Source organism: Triticum aestivum, chromosome 7A (assembly GCF_018294505.1).
Source record: "Triticum aestivum cultivar Chinese Spring chromosome 7A, IWGSC CS RefSeq v2.1, whole genome shotgun sequence".
Lineage (NCBI taxonomy): Eukaryota > Viridiplantae > Streptophyta > Magnoliopsida > Poales > Poaceae > Triticum > Triticum aestivum.
The window spans coordinates 713716914-713735184 of NC_057812.1; the positions used below are offsets into that span (position 1 = coordinate 713716914).

General features: G+C 43.1%; 1 protein-coding gene across 1 annotated transcript; it reads right to left on the reverse strand.

The window, feature by feature from the left end:
• Positions 1-243: 243 nt before the first annotated feature.
• Positions 244-1633, reverse strand: LOC123146933 (probable glutathione S-transferase GSTF1). The gene is made up of 3 exons (XM_044566192.1): positions 1410-1633; positions 1049-1097; positions 244-876 (listed from the first exon to the last, which is right to left on the reverse strand). The coding sequence occupies exons 1-3, from the start codon at positions 1566-1568 to the stop codon at positions 431-433; spliced, it is 654 nt and encodes a 217-aa protein (XP_044422127.1). The 5' UTR covers positions 1569-1633; the 3' UTR covers positions 244-430.
• Positions 1634-18271: the final 16638 nt, after the last annotated feature.

Genomic DNA, 18271 nt, shown 5'->3' on the forward strand with positions numbered 1-18271 from the left:
GCATACTTGCCTCCTTTTGATTGTTATCGGCATATGATCCAGCACGCGCTATGGATCGGACTTTATTTGAATTTTAAATTACTCTTTACTAACGGACATACATGATAGTTTTGGAAGCGGATACAGGAGCCAATTTGCCACTCAGCGTTGGAGATGCCCTGATGAGGTGAGATGGGCCATTATTACGAAGTTGGGTGTAAATAATTAAGATCTTTGGATAAAAATTGGGTATACTTTGACGCCTGGTTCAAATCCTCTTGTTCAGTTAAACTTCTCTCAAAAAGGATTTGAGGAGATTGAGGGGAAGTATAGCTTTTATCCCGCTTACTATTCAACTTGAAAACAGTTACTGAAAACAAGACAAATCATCTCCACCGGCACATCTCAGACAACTTCCACTCCACAAAGTACACACACCACACAACTCTTTTCACGACGCATCCATAAGCTCCATGACCTTCTTCACGCTTGGCCGATCCATCATCCCATCAATCCAAGCCTTCACACGCGGATACGCATCGAGAACCGACGCGCAAGGGCTGGCCAGCAGGTAGTGAGCCATGGGGCAATGGCTGAGGTCCGCCAGGCTGATGAAATCTCCGGCCAGGTACCGTGACCTGGACAGACGCTCCTCGTAGACTCTGAGGGCCACCTTAAGCTTCTCCAGGTTCTCCTCGACGATTTTGTGGTCAGTCGTCCCGCCCATGAACATGGGAACGACGAAGCACTGGAAGGTGATCGCCGACATGGCCTTGTCGAAGTTGTGGGACTCGGCTTCGAGCCACGCGTCCACGGCCGCCGACTCGGCGAGGCTGCCCTCCCTTAAAAGATCGGATGCGCCTTTGCAGAGCACGTACCTCGAAATCGCGCGCGACTCTGGGATGACAACATATATGTACGAAATAAATCATCTGAATAATGTTGTACAGAGCAATTTGTTCAGTTTCAGTCTATAGCTACACGAAGATGTTGTTCTTTCGGGGGTTTTCTTGTGCTTGTGTGTCTATACGAGATATAAATAAATCTGAATGAATATCTGTTCTCTCACCGAAAAGGATGAGATCGCCGTCCTGGAAAGCCGGGACCTGGCCAAAGGGCTGCAAGGCAAATACAGAGCTGATGAACAACCAGACATCTTAAGCATGGTTAGCTAGCTAGACTACTTTATGAATCTGAACCTGTACTGTACGAGCTGAGCAATCGGACATCTTAAGCATGGCTAAGCTAGCTAGACTTTCTGAATCTGAATCTGTACTGTACGCCTAGCAACCATTACCCAAAATCTTCGCAAGGCAAGGTGTTATTACTTGCTACGTTGTTTGTTAATCTGAGGGTGCTCGTTGTCGAAAGAGAAATCTCAATCGGCTGCTAGAATAACTGAAGAAGAAGAAGAGACGAGCGGGACGTACGGTGCGGGCGAGATGCGCGGGGCCCTTGTGGTCGCCGGCGGGGAGGTGGACGTGCACCAGCTCGTACTCGGCGCCGACCTCCTCCAGGCACACCAGCACCCGCGCCACGCAGGTGGATCTCGCCGGCCCGAACACCTTCACCTTCGCCTCCGTCCCCATGGATCTCCCCCTCCCCTCCCGTGATTGCACAAGTCAAAGGTGGCGGCTGGACAGACAGCTGCATTTCTATACAGGATCTGAAAAGTCCAACATATGGGTGGTGCGTTGAGCAGCAGACCGGCTCGTTTTTCTATAGTTTTTTTAACTTGGTGAAATAAAAAAATGGTTTTTGGTTTAAAAAATCATGAATTAGAAAATCAGTTCACGAACTAGAAAAAAAATTAAGAATGGAAAAAAATCATGAATTTGAAAAACTTCATGAATTCAAAAAAGTTCGCGCGTATGAGAAAAGTTCACGTATATGAATCTTTTTCATGAATTTCAAAAAGTTCACAAATTCAAAAAAGTTCAAGAACTTGAATAAAAAGTTCACGCATTTGATGAACATTCATGGATTTTTAAAAAGTCCCCACATTTCAAAAAAGTTCACAATTCAAAAAAGGTTCATGAACTTGAATAAAAGTTCATGCATCTGAAAAACATCCATGGATTTGAGAAAACTTCACAGATTAAAAACAATTCTGTGCATTTGAAAAACATTCACAATTCAAGAAAACATCAAGAACTTAGATAAAAGTTTGTGCATTGGAAAAATGTTGATGGATATGAAAAAGAACACATATTTGAAAAAAAAACAAGTGCACTTGAAATAAGTTCCTGAACTTATGTAGAATGTTCAGGAATTTTATAATACATTCACGAATTCAAAACAAGTTCGCGAATTTGGGAAAAAGTGTTCCTGTTTCTGGTCCAACTAAACTAGTCTTTGTTTCTAATTTTCTTCCGTTCCTGTTTCTAGTTTTCTGTTTGTACTACACGGGACAGAAAAATAAAAGCAAACACGAGTTTGCACACTCAAAAACACTTTTGTTCATCGATTATAAAAAATTCCGCATATTCAAAAAATGTTCAAGCCATTGAACATTATTTTCGGATACAACAAATTCGCAGAGATTGAAAAACTGTTCAAAGCATGAAAAAATTGTTCTTCCATTCAAAAACTTGTTTGTTATTTTAAAATTTGTTCAGCAAATAAAAAATTTCATTGATTTTTTATATATTAAAAAGTTTCTTGAAATTCAGAATTTCTTCATACTTTCAAAGAAATAAAATAATATTCTTAGAATTTGAAATTTGTTCATAGATTCAAAGAATTGTTCGCACTTTCAAAATTTATTCGGTATAAGGCCCTGTTTGGTTCAGCTGTGGATTTCTAAAAGCAGCTGTGAAAAATTTGCTGTGGGAAAACAGCTGTGTAAAGTCTGATGTGAAAAAGATGTAGGTCATTTGGCAAACCAGCTGATACAGCTTTTTCAAATTTTGGCCCGCAGCGGAATCAGATTTTGGAAAGCACGTCCTGGGCTGCTTCCGCTTTTGGTTCAGATTTTGGCAGCGGATTTCTGGAGTCGAATTCTGCTGGGTTGGAAAAAGTCCATTTTAAACCCTGAATTTGTAGAGGTTCGGCGAAATAAGCCCTCAAATCGAAATCCCGGTCGATTGCACCCTGAACTATGCAATCCCGGTCTAAACTGAACCCTGGAGTCGTTTGGCAAACCAGGATCAACGACGTGTCACAGGATGGCCGGGATTGGTGCCATTTCGCCGCACTGTTCCCCTTGGGCCGGCCCGTTTTAGTTTTCTTTTTCCTTCTTTTAAAACGCGCAGTTTTTTTATTCTTTAAAACTGCAAAAAAAAAAGAACATAGGGTGACTCGAACCCGTGACCTGCTGCCGTTAGTCGACGGCAGTAACCCCCAGGACAGCGCATCATTGATCACTTCCTCCCTGTTTCCTCTTTTTCTTCTTTCTTTTTCGGTTCTTTTTCTAATCTTTTTATTTATATTTTCGTTTTTAATTTTTTGTTAAATTCGTGGACATCTTAGTAGGGAATACCAAACGAAAAAAACCTCGTAAACCAATTTTTCAAAAGGAAAAAGGCCACGGTTTATTTAGAAAAAATTCATGGATTTAGAAAAAATTCAAATGTTTTCAAAAGAAGTTCACAAATTTTCAAAAGAAAAGTTCTCAGAATTTTGAAAGAAGTTGTAAAAATGAAAAGAGTTCGTGTATTTGAAAAAAGTCCACGGATTCACAAAAAAGTCCACGAGTTTTGTAAAAAAATTCACGCATTAGATAAAAACGAAAAAAACTAAGAAATTGGAATAAATTATTCAGAAGAGGAGAGGTGGCGTGGTTGGTAAGGACAGTTTTTGCACCCTACGTTTTGTAGGAAAGTTCAAAAATTTGGATAAATTTGCATCAAAGTTAGAAAAAGTTCATCAAATTTGAAAAATGTTAGTCGACTTGAAAAGTTCATCAAATTTAGAAAGAAAATCATTATTTTAAAAAAGTTAATGAATTCAAAAGATTCGAAAAAAAGTTCACAGAAACGAAAAAAATTCATAAACTCAAGAAAAGTTCACGAAATTAAAAAAGAAGAAAAACGGCCAAAAAGGCAAACAAGCTGTAATCTAGCACAACAAAATGATCGTTATTAAAAAGACAATAAAAAAATAAACTATCACGAAGCGGATGTCGTCCCGGATGGTTAGGGCACTCGTACATTACCTGTGAGGTGCTGGGTTTGAAACGTCACGGCGCATGTTTTTTGAAACGTTTTGCAGAAAAAGAGTATGATGGGCCGGCCCAGTGCGCGCTGTGGTCAACATCGCTGCTGCTTGGCCCGCGAGCCAGACAAATCCCTGCCACGTCAGCGCTTTTATGTCTCAAATGATGTCAAGGTTCGATTTAGACCGGGATTGCATAGTTCAGGGTGCAATCGACCGGGATTTCGATTTGAGGGTTCATTTCGCCAAACCTCTACGAGTTTAGGGTTTAAAATGGACTTTTTCCTGCTGGGTTTGCTCTTTGGTTTAAATTCTGCTGCGCGGCAGCGGAATCCGTCGATAAAAGTTGAACCAAACAGGGCCTAAAAACCCTACCTTGGAGACCAGTAGAGCTAGCCCGGCAGTTGTCGGTGTAAAAGCCGACAGACTTCGGGGTAGGGGTCCCTCTTAATGGAGGTAAAATCCTACATCCTGCTCTTATTTATATTGATGGAGACTAGCACAAATGCCCGTGCATTGCAACGGAGAAAAATACGAGTTCCTATGAACCATGCTTGGCCAGGTTGAGGAACTATGTCAGGTGACAATGCTCTTTGATGACAAGTAAAGGATGCATGATTTGAGGATCATGATGTGAAGCTTAATTAGGGCATGGGTTATGATCTGAAGTAAATTGATTTGACTGACAACATTTTTTTATGGAAACTTTTGACCATGTGTGTGGCAATTGTAGAGAAAAAAATATCTGTATTAAGATGTAGTGATAATTATTTATCCAAAATACACCCACAATTCATGTAAAATATACCCCCATCCACCAAAGGATGACACTTACTCGCGGGTGACCATTGTTGAGCTCATGCCGTATCGACGCCGATCAGCAGCTTTGCTCTGGCCACCATGTCACGCAGAGTTCCCTGATCCTCTGAAACAAACTCCATGCACTGTTCATAGCACTTCAAGCATCCCATTTTCCTTGAAGATGAGTGCGTAGCGAGGGAAGGATTCCATGATTGATACTCTGAGCTCAACCGGCAACCTTCTCATAGCTGGAAATTCATCTGGACTTGATTTTTGGTGGGTGTTGAGTTCACCCACCGTTTTGTTAACAAATGCTCCGTCATCTGGAAATGAGTCGGCTTAATGGAGGTAAAATCAAATTCTATGCTCAAATCAAATAGCAAGATGATTGCTGAAAACATTCATTCATATTTCTGCATATCCCCCCCCCCCCACCCCCCCACCCCCCCACCCCCAACAATAGTTAGTGAAGCCGTTCGTTCGTTAGAGGCTTAAATTCAGGAAAGTGCAGTCACTTGACTCACCCATCGAGCTGCATATTTTCTCTTCTTCCCCTTGGTATCATGCGCTAGCTCTGGCACTAGCAACATGCATAACAATGATGTTTTTTTAGGAGGATGAATCCTCAAATCTACTATGAGCGGAGGCAGGGGAAGCACTCGTGATACTAGCAATGGAGAGCCCTAGCAACTGCTCAACTATGCTGGACGAGAAATATTACGAGCGATCTCGCCAGCAAACTTCAGTGTGGTCGGCACATATACCCAGCCGCAAGTTTACTTCAGAGTCTGTGCAAAATCTCTAGGGAATTAGTGTTGAGACATCAAGGTTCAAACCATCGCTTGTCGTCTACCTTGACAGCCGTGAAATCAGCTTGATTGGTAAAGTTAGTTATTACCATGATAAAACATTCTTTGAGACCAGAGCTTCCAATGCAAACAAACGTTTACCCAACACACTAAAATTGAGCAGCGCCATAAACCTTCACTAAAATTGTTTCTCCCTGATTGTCTACAAAGAAAACATAAAAACAACATCACTTATGGAAGAGATGCACGGAGAGGTCGCTCTTACTTATCACCTGCGGGCATGATCTGCAAAATAGCAGATCTGGCGCCCTCCCATCCGCCGCCGCGCCTGCGGCCTTCGCCTCCTCCGCGGCAACGGAACAGCGCCAGCGTTCGCCAGAGGCCTCTGCTTCAGTGACTCCCTGACTCGCGCAGACTGCAGCGAGTGCCTGGCCATCGCCGTCGACAGGATCGGAATCTGCGACGGCAGCCGACGCGCCGCCCTTCTGGAACGCCGGGTGCTTCCTGGCCTACTCCGACTCTGCCAACGCCACGGAGGAGGGCAACGATGAGCGCCGCTGGATGATCTTCGATTACTATGATCCAGCTCTTTACCCAGGTTCTACGACGTGGAGACGCTGGCCGGCCTGGCGCAGTCTCTAGTGCCCGGCCAGCGCCGTCGAGAGCTCCGGCGGGCGCATGCAGCTGGCCGCGGCGAGCGCGAGCCTCCAGGCGAACGGCACGGTGCGCGTGGTGGCGCAGTGCCCCCGTGGAACGTCATGGCGGCGGACTGCGCGCTGTGCCTGGACAAGGCGGCGCGAGACTGTTGGTGTCTAACCCTAGCCGCTCTCTGAACAGCTTTACTCGAGCACGCACTCGACATCCCCACAACACACACGAACAGTTTATAGCCCCTCGATCGGCGACCGGAAATGCTACACATACAAACAGTTTACAGGCTTTTACAGGTGAGTTAGTTTTTATTGATCAACAAGTGAGCGGGACGGTCCACCTCCTAAAAATTAGAGGGGAAAAGATTTGTGATTGGTTGTCAGATGAAAAGAGCTTGTAAAAACTTATAAATCTTTGTATGTCTAGCATTTTTGCTCGGCGACACAGCCCCACGAAACCAACTCCAGCAAGCTCTACGCGCACTTACGCGTTCTCCTGCTGAGTCGTCCGCCCTCTTGCATGGAGCCACTAACTCCATCACGGGACTCGGTCTCCATGCCTCGATCCTCTGCTGCATTCGCCACGCCCGGCCGCACTCCCGGCCAGCACACCTGTCGCACTACAACGCGAACAACGCGGCCGTTTCCGATGCGGCGACGCGGTCACCTCCCCGGCTATCTTGCTAACAGACACACACACTCACGCACACAGCCTTATACTAGTCGGACACACCCTAGACTATGCCTATACCCTAGTCGGATCATGCCCATACAAAGGTCAGACTACAATGCACGTGCCAGCCACAGACTCGACCTCTCACGCCGGTGGCGACCATGGACTCGACCTCTCACGCCGGTCGCCACCGCCACGGCATGGCTTATTTCCAACAGAGACGTGCTGGACGGCTTTGTTCGGCGTGTCTGGCCAGGCGTCGCCTCGGTGCACCTCAGGGTTTGGGCCTTTTCGATGGTGGCATGGGATGGTGAGCCCCCATGCCGCCATTTTTTTTCATTTTTGTTATTTTTAGTTTAGGTTTTATTTATGTTTTGTTTAGGTTATTACTTTTACTTTATATTTTATTTAGGTTTTTAAAATTATGTTTAATTTAGGTTATTGTTTAGGACACGTTTTAAATTATGTCTTTTTTAGCTTATACTTAGGTTATTTATTTATTTATAGATTATATTTACCGGTAAAACCACTACTATTTATGATAGACATGCTTTTATATATTTACTGATCCAAGTACTATGCATACTTAAATAGTTCAAGGTTGAGAAGAACATCATCACTGATCCTGGTACATAATACTTGAAGGTTAAATAATAACTACTAATTGTCACTGATCTTGCTAATTGCGTAAACTAACAACATCGTCACTGCTATGACTCCCACAAAAAGAAATGTTGCCATCAATCTTGTTAGAGTTGTGTCGAATATAGTGTACAAGATAGGTTACAGTTGGACTTGCAGTTGTATTATGTTTAGATAGAATATGAAGTCGTGTCCGAATAGGACACTCGTATCCTAGGCCTCTCTTATATAGCGGGGGTAAACACACGATGTAGCATATGTCAACATAATAGCACGGGAACGCGGGAGAAGCCGGCGGCGTGTGCCGGCGTCAAGGGCAACCTGATGCGGTATTGTCGCGGTATCTTGGGGAGGAGCGCCCATAGTCAGGCCCCGGGGTGTAGCCATATTGGTGAACCTCGTTAACAAATCTCGGTGTCGTATTCGTGTGATTGCTTGATCCTCGGATGATCGACGGTATGCCTCAGATTTATTCTAACAACAACAACAACAACAACAACAACAACAACAACAACAACAACAACAACAACAACAACAACAACAACAACAACAACAACAACAACAACAGCAACAACAACAACAGCAGCAACAGCAGCAACAGCAGCAACATCAGCAACAGCACCAACAGCACCAACAGCACCACCACCACCAACAACAACAGCACCACCACCACCACCACCACCACCACCAACAACAACAACAACAACAACAACAACAACAACAACAACAACAACAACAACAACAACAACAACAACAACAACAACACCACCACCACCACCAACACCAACAACAACAACAACAACAACAACAACAACAACACCACCACCACCAACAACAACAACAACAACAACAACAGCACCACCATCAACACCACCACCACCACCACCACCACCACCACCACCAACAACAACAACAACAACAACAACAACAACAACAACAACAACAATAACAACAACAAAGCCTTTAGTCCCAAACAAGTTGGGGTAGGCTAGAGGTGAAATCCATAAGATCTCGCAACCAACTCATGGCTCTGGCACATGGATAGCAAGCTTCCACACACCCCTGTCCATAGCTAGCTCTTTAGTGATACTCCAATCCTTCAGGTCTCTCTTAACGGACTCCTCCCATGTCAAATTCGGTCTACCCCGCCCTCTCTTGATATTCTCCGCACGCTTTAGCCGTCCACTATGCACCGGAGCTTCTGGAGGCCTGCGCTGAATATGCCCAAACCATCTCAGACGATGTTGGACAAGCTTCTCTTCAATTGGTACTACCCCAACTCTATCTCGTATATCATCATTCCGGACTCGATCCTTTCTCGTGTGGCCACACATCCATCTCAACATACGCATGTCCGCCACACCTAACTGTTGAACATGTCACCTTTTAGTCGGCCAACACTCAGCGCCATACAACATTACGGGTTGGACCGCCGTCCTGTAGAACTTGCCTTTTAGCTTTTGTGGCACTCTCTTGTCACAGAGAATGCCAGAAGCTTGGCGCCACTTCATCCATCCGGCTTTGATTTGTAACAAGTGGTATCATAAGCTAGATTATTTGGAGGCTGTGAATTGTTGATCTAGAGGAGAACACGTGGAAGCTGTCGATGGGATCTAGCGAGATGCAATGAGTATGATTGAAGACATGGCAGCAGATGTTGTCGCGTCGGTGGATCAAGGTTTCTCTTGAAGATTTGACGACGGCGTCGTGTTTGGAAGAAGCACAAGGCGATGCGTGCGTACGTATGGCAGTCTCGGCGATCTATTCAGGGCGATGGCGGCGTAGCAGCAGGCTCGGGCGACGCGTTGCAGCATCTGGCGTGGCAAGGAAACCCAAGCACCACTGTGGTGGACCATCATGGCCTTGCGCGGAGCGGCCCTTGGCGAACAGTGGCCTGACGACGTGCGCTACAAGCGCGTGGTGCAGTATGATCGATCAAAGCAATTCAATCGAAAGCAGTGGACAGAGATTTGTTTTGAAAACAAAAGAAACCGAGTCTCCATAGACACGGACAGGCAGGCAAATCAGTCGGCGCAAGGGAAAAGATCCGTCAAGTGGATACATATCCACCAAATACTTGCATAGGCGTTGGCAAGGCAAAAGCAATTAGCCAGCATTGGAATTGGTGCCAAGGGAACTACTACCACGTGTGAAAGCCAAGAGTAATTCTTGATTGGAATTTGCTACCCATACATCTAGGTGTACTTGGGCATTACGTGAGAAGAATAGTTATTTTCTTTCACATGTTTAGTCATACAAAGAACCACGGTACCAACGGGTACTAGGTTTGAGGTGAAGAAGTTCGTCCGAATTGAAAACCTTGGATTATGTCAGACAAGGGTGAAAAATTTGTTGGCACAACAGAGATGCTTGAAAGCGTTGCGGGAAGTCATGTCAGCTGAGATGGAATTATCATGTGATGGATGAAAATTTGCGTAAGACGATTTGGGAGCCTTGGGCGTGTCATACAGTCGGACGAGATTGGCTGGGTCGGACTAGGCAGTCTGACGGATCGACGCAAGTCGGTTGGTACAGAAGACAGTGGTGGGATCGGCGACAACGACATAGAAGTGTGATGCTAATGGTGACCGACTTCTGGGCGTGGAAACACGTGGTGCGGGCCTGAGGGCATGTGTGACTTCGACAAGACTATGGTGCGGGGTTGATTCAAGACGGTGCGCACATGAGAGCTTGAAGTCGACGGGCCGCGAGGGTGGACTAATCATCTACCATGGAGTCAAGTTGAAGGTGGAGCTAGATTGAGGGGATACGGTGTAAGGACCCAGGGAAACGAAACCAATTTCAGCGGGAAAAAGCGAGTGCCATGCAGTTCGGACTAGAGCCCAGTGGTCTGATGAAAGCGTGAAACTCGTCATCGGTCAGTGATGATCGATGATACTCTGCAGTGGAGGTTGAGTGGTGTGGGTTCGCGACCCTTGAGACTCGACCAGGACAGCGAAGGCTCGACACGGTAATAGCGGCGAGGCGTGTAGTATGCACAGGGCATGGAGACGGGCCAGGGCTCTGGTGGTCATACATGTGGTGAGACAACTGCGAATTTGACTCAGAATGACTACAAGCAATGGTGAAATTCATTCAAGTTTCAGACAGGCGGTCAAGAAAGGAGCGGTGATGTTGAGTTTAGATAACTCTTATTGTGACACCCAATATGTGAGTTGTTCATTTTTCACGCAGGTCGGTGATTGATACGTCTCCGTCGTATCTATAATTTTTGATTGTTCCATAACAATATTATTCAACTTTCATATACTTTTGGCAACTTTTTATACTATTTTTGGGACTAACATATTGATCCAGTGCCCAGTGTCAGTTCCTGTTTGTTGCATGTTTTTTGTTTCGCAAAATATCCATATCAAACGGAGTCCAAACGGAATAAAAACTGACAGAGATTTTTTTTGGAATATATATGATTTTTGGGAAGAAGAATCCACGCGAGACGATGCTCGAGGGGCCCACGAGGTAGGGGGCGCGCCCCAGGGTGTCAGGCGCGCTCCTGACCCTCGTGGCCACCCCATAAGGCGGTTGGAGCCCTTCTTTTGCCGCAAGAAAGCTAATTTCCGAATAGAGATCGTGTCAAAATTTCAGCCCAATTGAAGTTACGGATCTCCGGGAATATAAGAAACGATGAAAGGGAAGAATTTGAGAACGCAGAGAGAGAGAGAGAGAGAGAGAGAGAGATCCAATCTCGGAGGGGCTCTCGCCCCTCCCGTGCCATGGAGGCCATGGACCAGAGGGAAACCCTTCTCCCATCTAGGGAGGAGGTCAAGAAAGAAGAAGAAGGAGGGGGCTCTCTCCCCCTCGCTTCCGGTGGCACCGGAGTGCCACCGGGGGCCATCATCATCACCGCGATCTACACCAACACCTCCGCCATCTTCACCAACATCTCCATCACCTTCCCCCCTCTATCTACAGCGGTCCACTCTCCCGCAACCCGCTGTACCCTCTACTTGAACATGGTGATTTATGCTTCATATTATTATCCAATGATGTGTTGCCATCCTATGATGTCTGAGTAGATTTTCGTTGTCCTATCGGTGGTTGATGAATTGCTATGATTGATTTAATTTGCTTGTGGTTATGTTGCTGTCCTTTGGTGCCCATCATATGATTGCGCGCGTGGATCACACCATAGGGTTAGTTGTATGTTGATAGGACTATGTATTGGAGGGCAAGAGTGACAGAAGCTTCAACCTGGCATAGAAATTGATGGATAAGGGATTGAAGGGGGACCAATATATCTTAATGCTATGATTGGTTTTTACCTTAATGAACGTTAGTAGTTGTGGATGCTTGCTAATAGTTCCAATCATAAGTGCATAGAATTCCAAGTCAGGGATGACATGCTAGCAATGGCCTTTCCCAAATAATACTTGCTATCGGTCTAGTAAAGTAGTCAATTGCTTGGGGGCAATTTCGCAACTCCTACCACCACTTTTCCACACTCGCTATATTTACTTTATTATTTCTTTATCTAAACAGCCCCTACTTTTTATTTACGTACTCTTTATTATCTTGCAAATCTATCCAAAAACACCTACAAAGTACTTCTAGTTTCATACTTGTTCTAGGTAAAGCGAACGTCAAGCGTGCGTAGAGTTGTATCGGTGGTCGATAGAACTTAAGGGAATATTTGTTCTACCTTTAGCTCCTCGTTGGGTTCGACACTCTTACTTATCGAAAACTATTGTGATCCCCTATACTTGTGGGTTATCAAGACCTTTTTCTGGCACCGTTGCCGGGGAGCAATAGCGTGGGGTGAATATTCTTGTGTGTGCTTGTTTGCTTTATCACTAAGTAATTTCCATTTGTTGTTCTTAGTTGTTTCCTATCTTCAATTATGGGTAGGAAACGCAAAATACCAAAAAAATTAGTTGTGCCTACTGAACCAATGGTTGAAGAACCAATCAAAATCTATCACACTGCTGAAGCTTATTACTTGGATCATCTTCGATCCCTATGTGCTCGTGCTGAAACCCCAACTAGCTTAGTTGAGGGCAAATAATTTTTAGATGAGCATGCTTGTTTTGTGCGACACAGAATATCTGAAAAAGGGAAAACTTTACTGGATCAAATTCATCATTTGCAATGCTATGCTTGGAATTTATGTGAAATATATTATTATACTTGTTGTTCTGAAGACCCTAAGAAACACCTTCCCTACCAATGTTTGTTTAGTGATAATGGAATCGTATCCTCTTATGCTAAGGGTGTTTATAGTTACTATGATGTTCAATAAATTGAAGAATTTGTTGCTTTTAAGGGTGCTTATGAAATTGTTTCTTTGATTGAAAAGTATGATGCTACTCTTTACAAATCTGAAAATTTTGCCATACTTAAATATTGTTGTGATAATTATGCTTCTAATGCCTATGTTGAACCATATATTGAGTACTACTCCGCTGTCCAAGAAGAGACTAATATTTTCCAGGAGTCTATGGAAAAAGAAATAGATGAAACTGTGAGCTCATTGGATGAAAAAGATGATGAGGAGAGCGAAGAACAAAAGGAGGAAGAACGGATTAGCTACCCGTGACCACCTTCTAATGAGAGTAACTCTTCAACTCATACGTTGTTTAATTCCCCTTCGTGCTTACCGAAGGATGATTGCTATGATGACTGTTATGATCCCATTGATTCTCTTGAAATATTCCTTTTTGATGATGCTTGTTATGCTTGTGGCTAAGATGCCAATATGAATGATGCTTATGGAGATGAACTTGCTATAGTTCCTTATGTTAAACATGAAATTATTGCTATTGCACCCACGCATGATAGTCCTATTATCTTTTTGAATTCTCCCGACTACACTATATCGGAGAAGTTTGCACTTATTAAGGATTATATTGATGGGTTGCCTCTTACCGTTGCACATGATGATTTTGATAGATATAATATGCATGTGCTTGCTGCTCCTACTTGCAATTATTATGAGAGAGGAACTATATCTCCACCTCTCTATGTTTCCAATATGATAGAATTGCAAGAAACTGTTTATACTATGCATTGGCCTTTACTAGGTGTGCATGAATTGTTCTTTTATGACATGCCGATGCATAGGAAGAGAGTTAGACTTCGTCATTACATGATATATGTTACCTTGTGCTCACCACTAAATTACAAATCATTGTTAATTAGAATTGGCTTTGATATACCTTGGGATCCGGGTGGATTCATTACTTGAGCACTATATGCCTAGCTTAATGGCTTTAAAGAAAGCGCTGCCAGGGAGACAACCCGAAAGTTTTAGAGAGTCATTTATTTCTGTTGAGTGCTTTTATATAGTTTAAAAACAACAAAAATAAAGAGGGGAACCCAAAACCTTTTCAAAAAGGAAAGCGAAAGTGAGAAAGATAAGCATTGTTGAAGTGGGAGCTAGCCTTGAACTTTGTTCATGCTCATGGAAACTTTGTGAATCTTGATTACAGAAACTTTTCAATAAAAATAATTATCCCCTTGTACAATTCCATTGTGTTATAAAAATAATGTGCCAAGGTTTGCCTTTAGGATGTTTACATTTGCTTGATGGTTTGTACGGTGCAGGACAGAAACTTTGGCTATAGTGCGCGATTTTACATTTTTAGCTGGAACGTCAAATGGTTCTGATTCTTTTTACATTTTTATTTTTTCTAATTTTTGTAGAATTTTTCAAGTATCATAAGTATGGTGAATGTTCATATTATTATAGACTGTTCTGTTTTAGACAGATTCTGTTTTTGTTGCATAGTTTGCTTGTTTGATGAACCTATCAATTTATATCAGTGGATTAAGCCATAAAAAGTTATATTGCAGTAGAAACAATGCAAAAACAAAATATGAATTGGCTTGCAACAGTACTTAGAATAGTGATTTTCTTTATTATACTAACGGATCTTACCGAGTTTTCTGTTGGAGTTTTGTGTGGATGAAGTGTTCAATGATTGAGAAGGTCTCGATGTGAGAAGAAGGAAGAGAGGCAAGAGCTCAAGCTTGGGGATGCCCGAGACATACCAAGTAAATATTCAAGGAGACTCAAGCGTCTAAGCTTGGGGATGCTGGGGAGGCATCCCCTCTTTCTTCAACAAATATCGGTATGTTTTCGGATTCGTTTCGTTCATGCGATATGTGCAAGTCTTGGAGCGTCTTTTGCATTTAGGTTTCTATTTTTCTTTTTATGCACCATGCTGGTATGAGATAGTCCTTGGTTGATTTATAGAATACTCATTGCACTTCACTTATATCTTTTGAGTATGGCTTTATAGAATGCTTCATGTGCTTCACTTATATCATTTGAAGTTTGGATTGCCTGTTTCTCTTCACTTAGACAACCACCATTTGTAGAATGCTCTTTTGCTTCACTTATATTTGTTAGAGCACGGGCATATCTTTTGTAGAAAGAATTAAACTCTCTTGCTTCGCTTATATCTATTTGGAGAGATGACAGGAACTGGTCATTCACATGGTTAGTCATAAAATCCTACATAAAACTTGTAGATCACTGAATATGATATGTTTGATTCCTTACAATAGTTTTGCGATATAAAGATGGTGATATTAGAGTCATGCTAATGGGTAGTTATGGATTGTAGAAATACTTGTGTTGAAGTTTGTGATTCCCGTAGCATGCACGTATGGTGAACCGTTATGTAACGAAGTCAGAGCATGAGGTATTTATTGATTGTCTTCCTTATGAGTGGCGGTCGGGAACGAGCGATGGTCTTTTCCTACCAATCTATCCCCCTAGGAGCATGTGCATAGTACTTTGTTTCGATAGCTAACAGACTTTTGCAATAAGTATGTGAGTTCTTTATGACTAATGTTGAGTCCATGGATTATACGCACTCTCACCCTTCCATCATTGCTAGCCTCTCTAGTACCGCGCAATTTTCGCCGGTACCATAAACCCACCATATACCTTCCTCAAAACAGCCACCATACCTACCTATCATGGCATTTCCATAGCCATTCCGAGATATATTGCCATGCAACTTCCATCATCATCATATACATGACTTGAGCATTCATTGTCATATTGCTTTGCATGATCATAAGATAGCTAGCATGATGTTTTCATGGCTTGTCCATCTTTTTGATGTCATTGCTACACTAGATCATTGCACATCCCGGTACACCGCTGGAGGCATTCATATAGAGTCATACTTTGTTCTAGACATTGAGTTGTAATATTAAGTTGTAAGTAAATAAAAGTGTGATGATCATCATTATTAGAGCACTGCCCTAGTGAGGAAAGGATGATGGAGACTGTGATTCCCCCATAAGTCGGGATGAAACTCCGGACGAAAAAAAAAGAGAAAGGCCAAAAAAAGAGAAGGCCCAAAAAATTAAAAAAATAAAACAAAAAATGAGAGAAAAAGAGAGAAGGGGCAGTGCTACTATCCGTTTTCCACACTTGTGCTTCAAAGTAGCACCATGTTCTTCATATAGAGAGTCTCTTGAGTTATCACTTTCATATACTAGTGGGAATTTTCATTATAGAACTTGGCTTGTATATTTCGATGATGGGCTTCCTCAAATTCCCGAGGTCTTCATGAGCAAGCAAGTTGGATGCACAACCACTTAGTTTCAGTTAGAGCTTTCATACACTTATAGCTCTAGTGCATCATTGCATGGTAATCCCTACTCACTCACATTGATATGTATTGATGGGCATCTCCGTAGCCCGTTGATACGCCTAGTTGATGTGAGACTATCTTCTCATTTTTGTCTTCTCCACCATCATATTCTATTCCACCTATAGTGTTATGTCCATGGCTCACGCTCATGTATTGCGTGAAAGTTGAAAAGGTTTGAGAACGTCAAAAGTATGAAACAATTGCTTGGCTTGTCATCGGGGTTGTGCATGATGTGAATATTTTGTGTGGTGAAGATGGAGCATAGCCAGACTATATGATTTTGTAGGGATAACTTTCTTTGGCCATGTTATTTTGAAAAGACATGATTGCTTTATTAGTGGGCTTGAAGTATTATTGTTTTCATGTCAAATGATAGACTGTTGCTTTGAATCACTCGTATCTTAATATTCATGCCATGATTAGACATATGATCAAAATTATGCTAGGTAGCATTCCACATCAAAAATTATCTTTTTTATCATTTACCTACTCGAGGACGAGCGGGAATTAAGCTTGGGGATGCTGATACGTCTCCGTCGTATCTATAATTTTTGATTATTCCATGCCAATATTATTCAACTTTCATATACTTTTGGCAACTTTTTATACTATTTTTGGGACTAACATATTGATCTAGTGCCCAGTGTCAGTTCCTGTTTGTTGCATGTTTTTTGTTTCGCAGAATATCCATATCAAACGGAGTCCAAATGGAATAAAAACTAACGGAGATTTTTTTGGAACATATATGATTTTTGGGAAGAAGAATCCACGCGAGACGATGCTCGAGGGGCCCACGAGGTAGGGGGCGCGCCCCAGGGTGTCAGGCGCGCCCCTGACCCTCGTGGCCACCCCGTAAGGCGGTTGGAGCCCTTCTTTCACCGCAAGAAAGCTAATTTCCGGATAGAGATCGTGTCAAAATTTCAGCCCAATCGGAGTTACGGATCTCCGGGAATATAAAAAAGGGTAAAAGGGAAGAATCTAAGAACGCAGAAACAAAGAGAGACAGAGAGACAGATCCAATCTCGGAGGGGCTCTCGCCCCTCCCGTGCCATGGAGGCCATGGACCAGAGGGTAAACCCTTCTCCCATCTAGGGAGGAGGTCAAGGAAGAAGAAGAAGGAGGGGGCTCTCTCCCCCTCGCTTCCGGTGGCACCGGAGTGCCACCGGGGGCCATCATCATCATCGCGATCTACACCAACACCTCCGCCATCTTCATCAATATCTCCATCACCTTCCCCCCTCTATCTACAGCGGTCCACTCTCCCGCAACCCGCTGTACCCTCTACTTGAACATGGTGCTTTATGCTTCATATTATTATCCAATGATGTGTTGCCATCCTATGATGTCTGAGTAGATTTTCGTTGTCCTATCGGTGGTTGATGAATTGCTATGATTGATTTAATTTGCTTGTGGTTATGTTGTTGTCCTTTGGTGCCCATCATATGATTGCGCGCGTGGATCACACCATAGGGTTAGTTGTATGTTGATAGGACTATGTATTGGAGGGCAAGAGTGACAGAAGCTTCAACCTAACATAGAAATTGATGCATACGGGGTTGAAGGGGGACCAATATATCTTAATGCTATGATTGGGTTTTACCTTAATGAACGTTAGTAGTTGCGGATGCTTACTAATAGTTCCAATCATAAGTGCATAGAATTCCAAGTCAGGGATGACATGCTAGCAGTGGCCTCTCCCACATAATACTTGCTATCGGTCTAGTAAAGTAGTCAATTGCTTAGGGGCAATTTCGCAACTCCTACCACCACTTTTTCACACTCGCTATATTTATTTTATTATTTTTTTATCTAAACAGCCCCTACTTTTTATTTACGTACTCTTTATTATCTTGCAAACCTATCCAAAAACACCTACAAAGTACTTCTAATTTCATACTTGTTCTAGGTAAAGCGAACGTCAAGCGTGCGTAG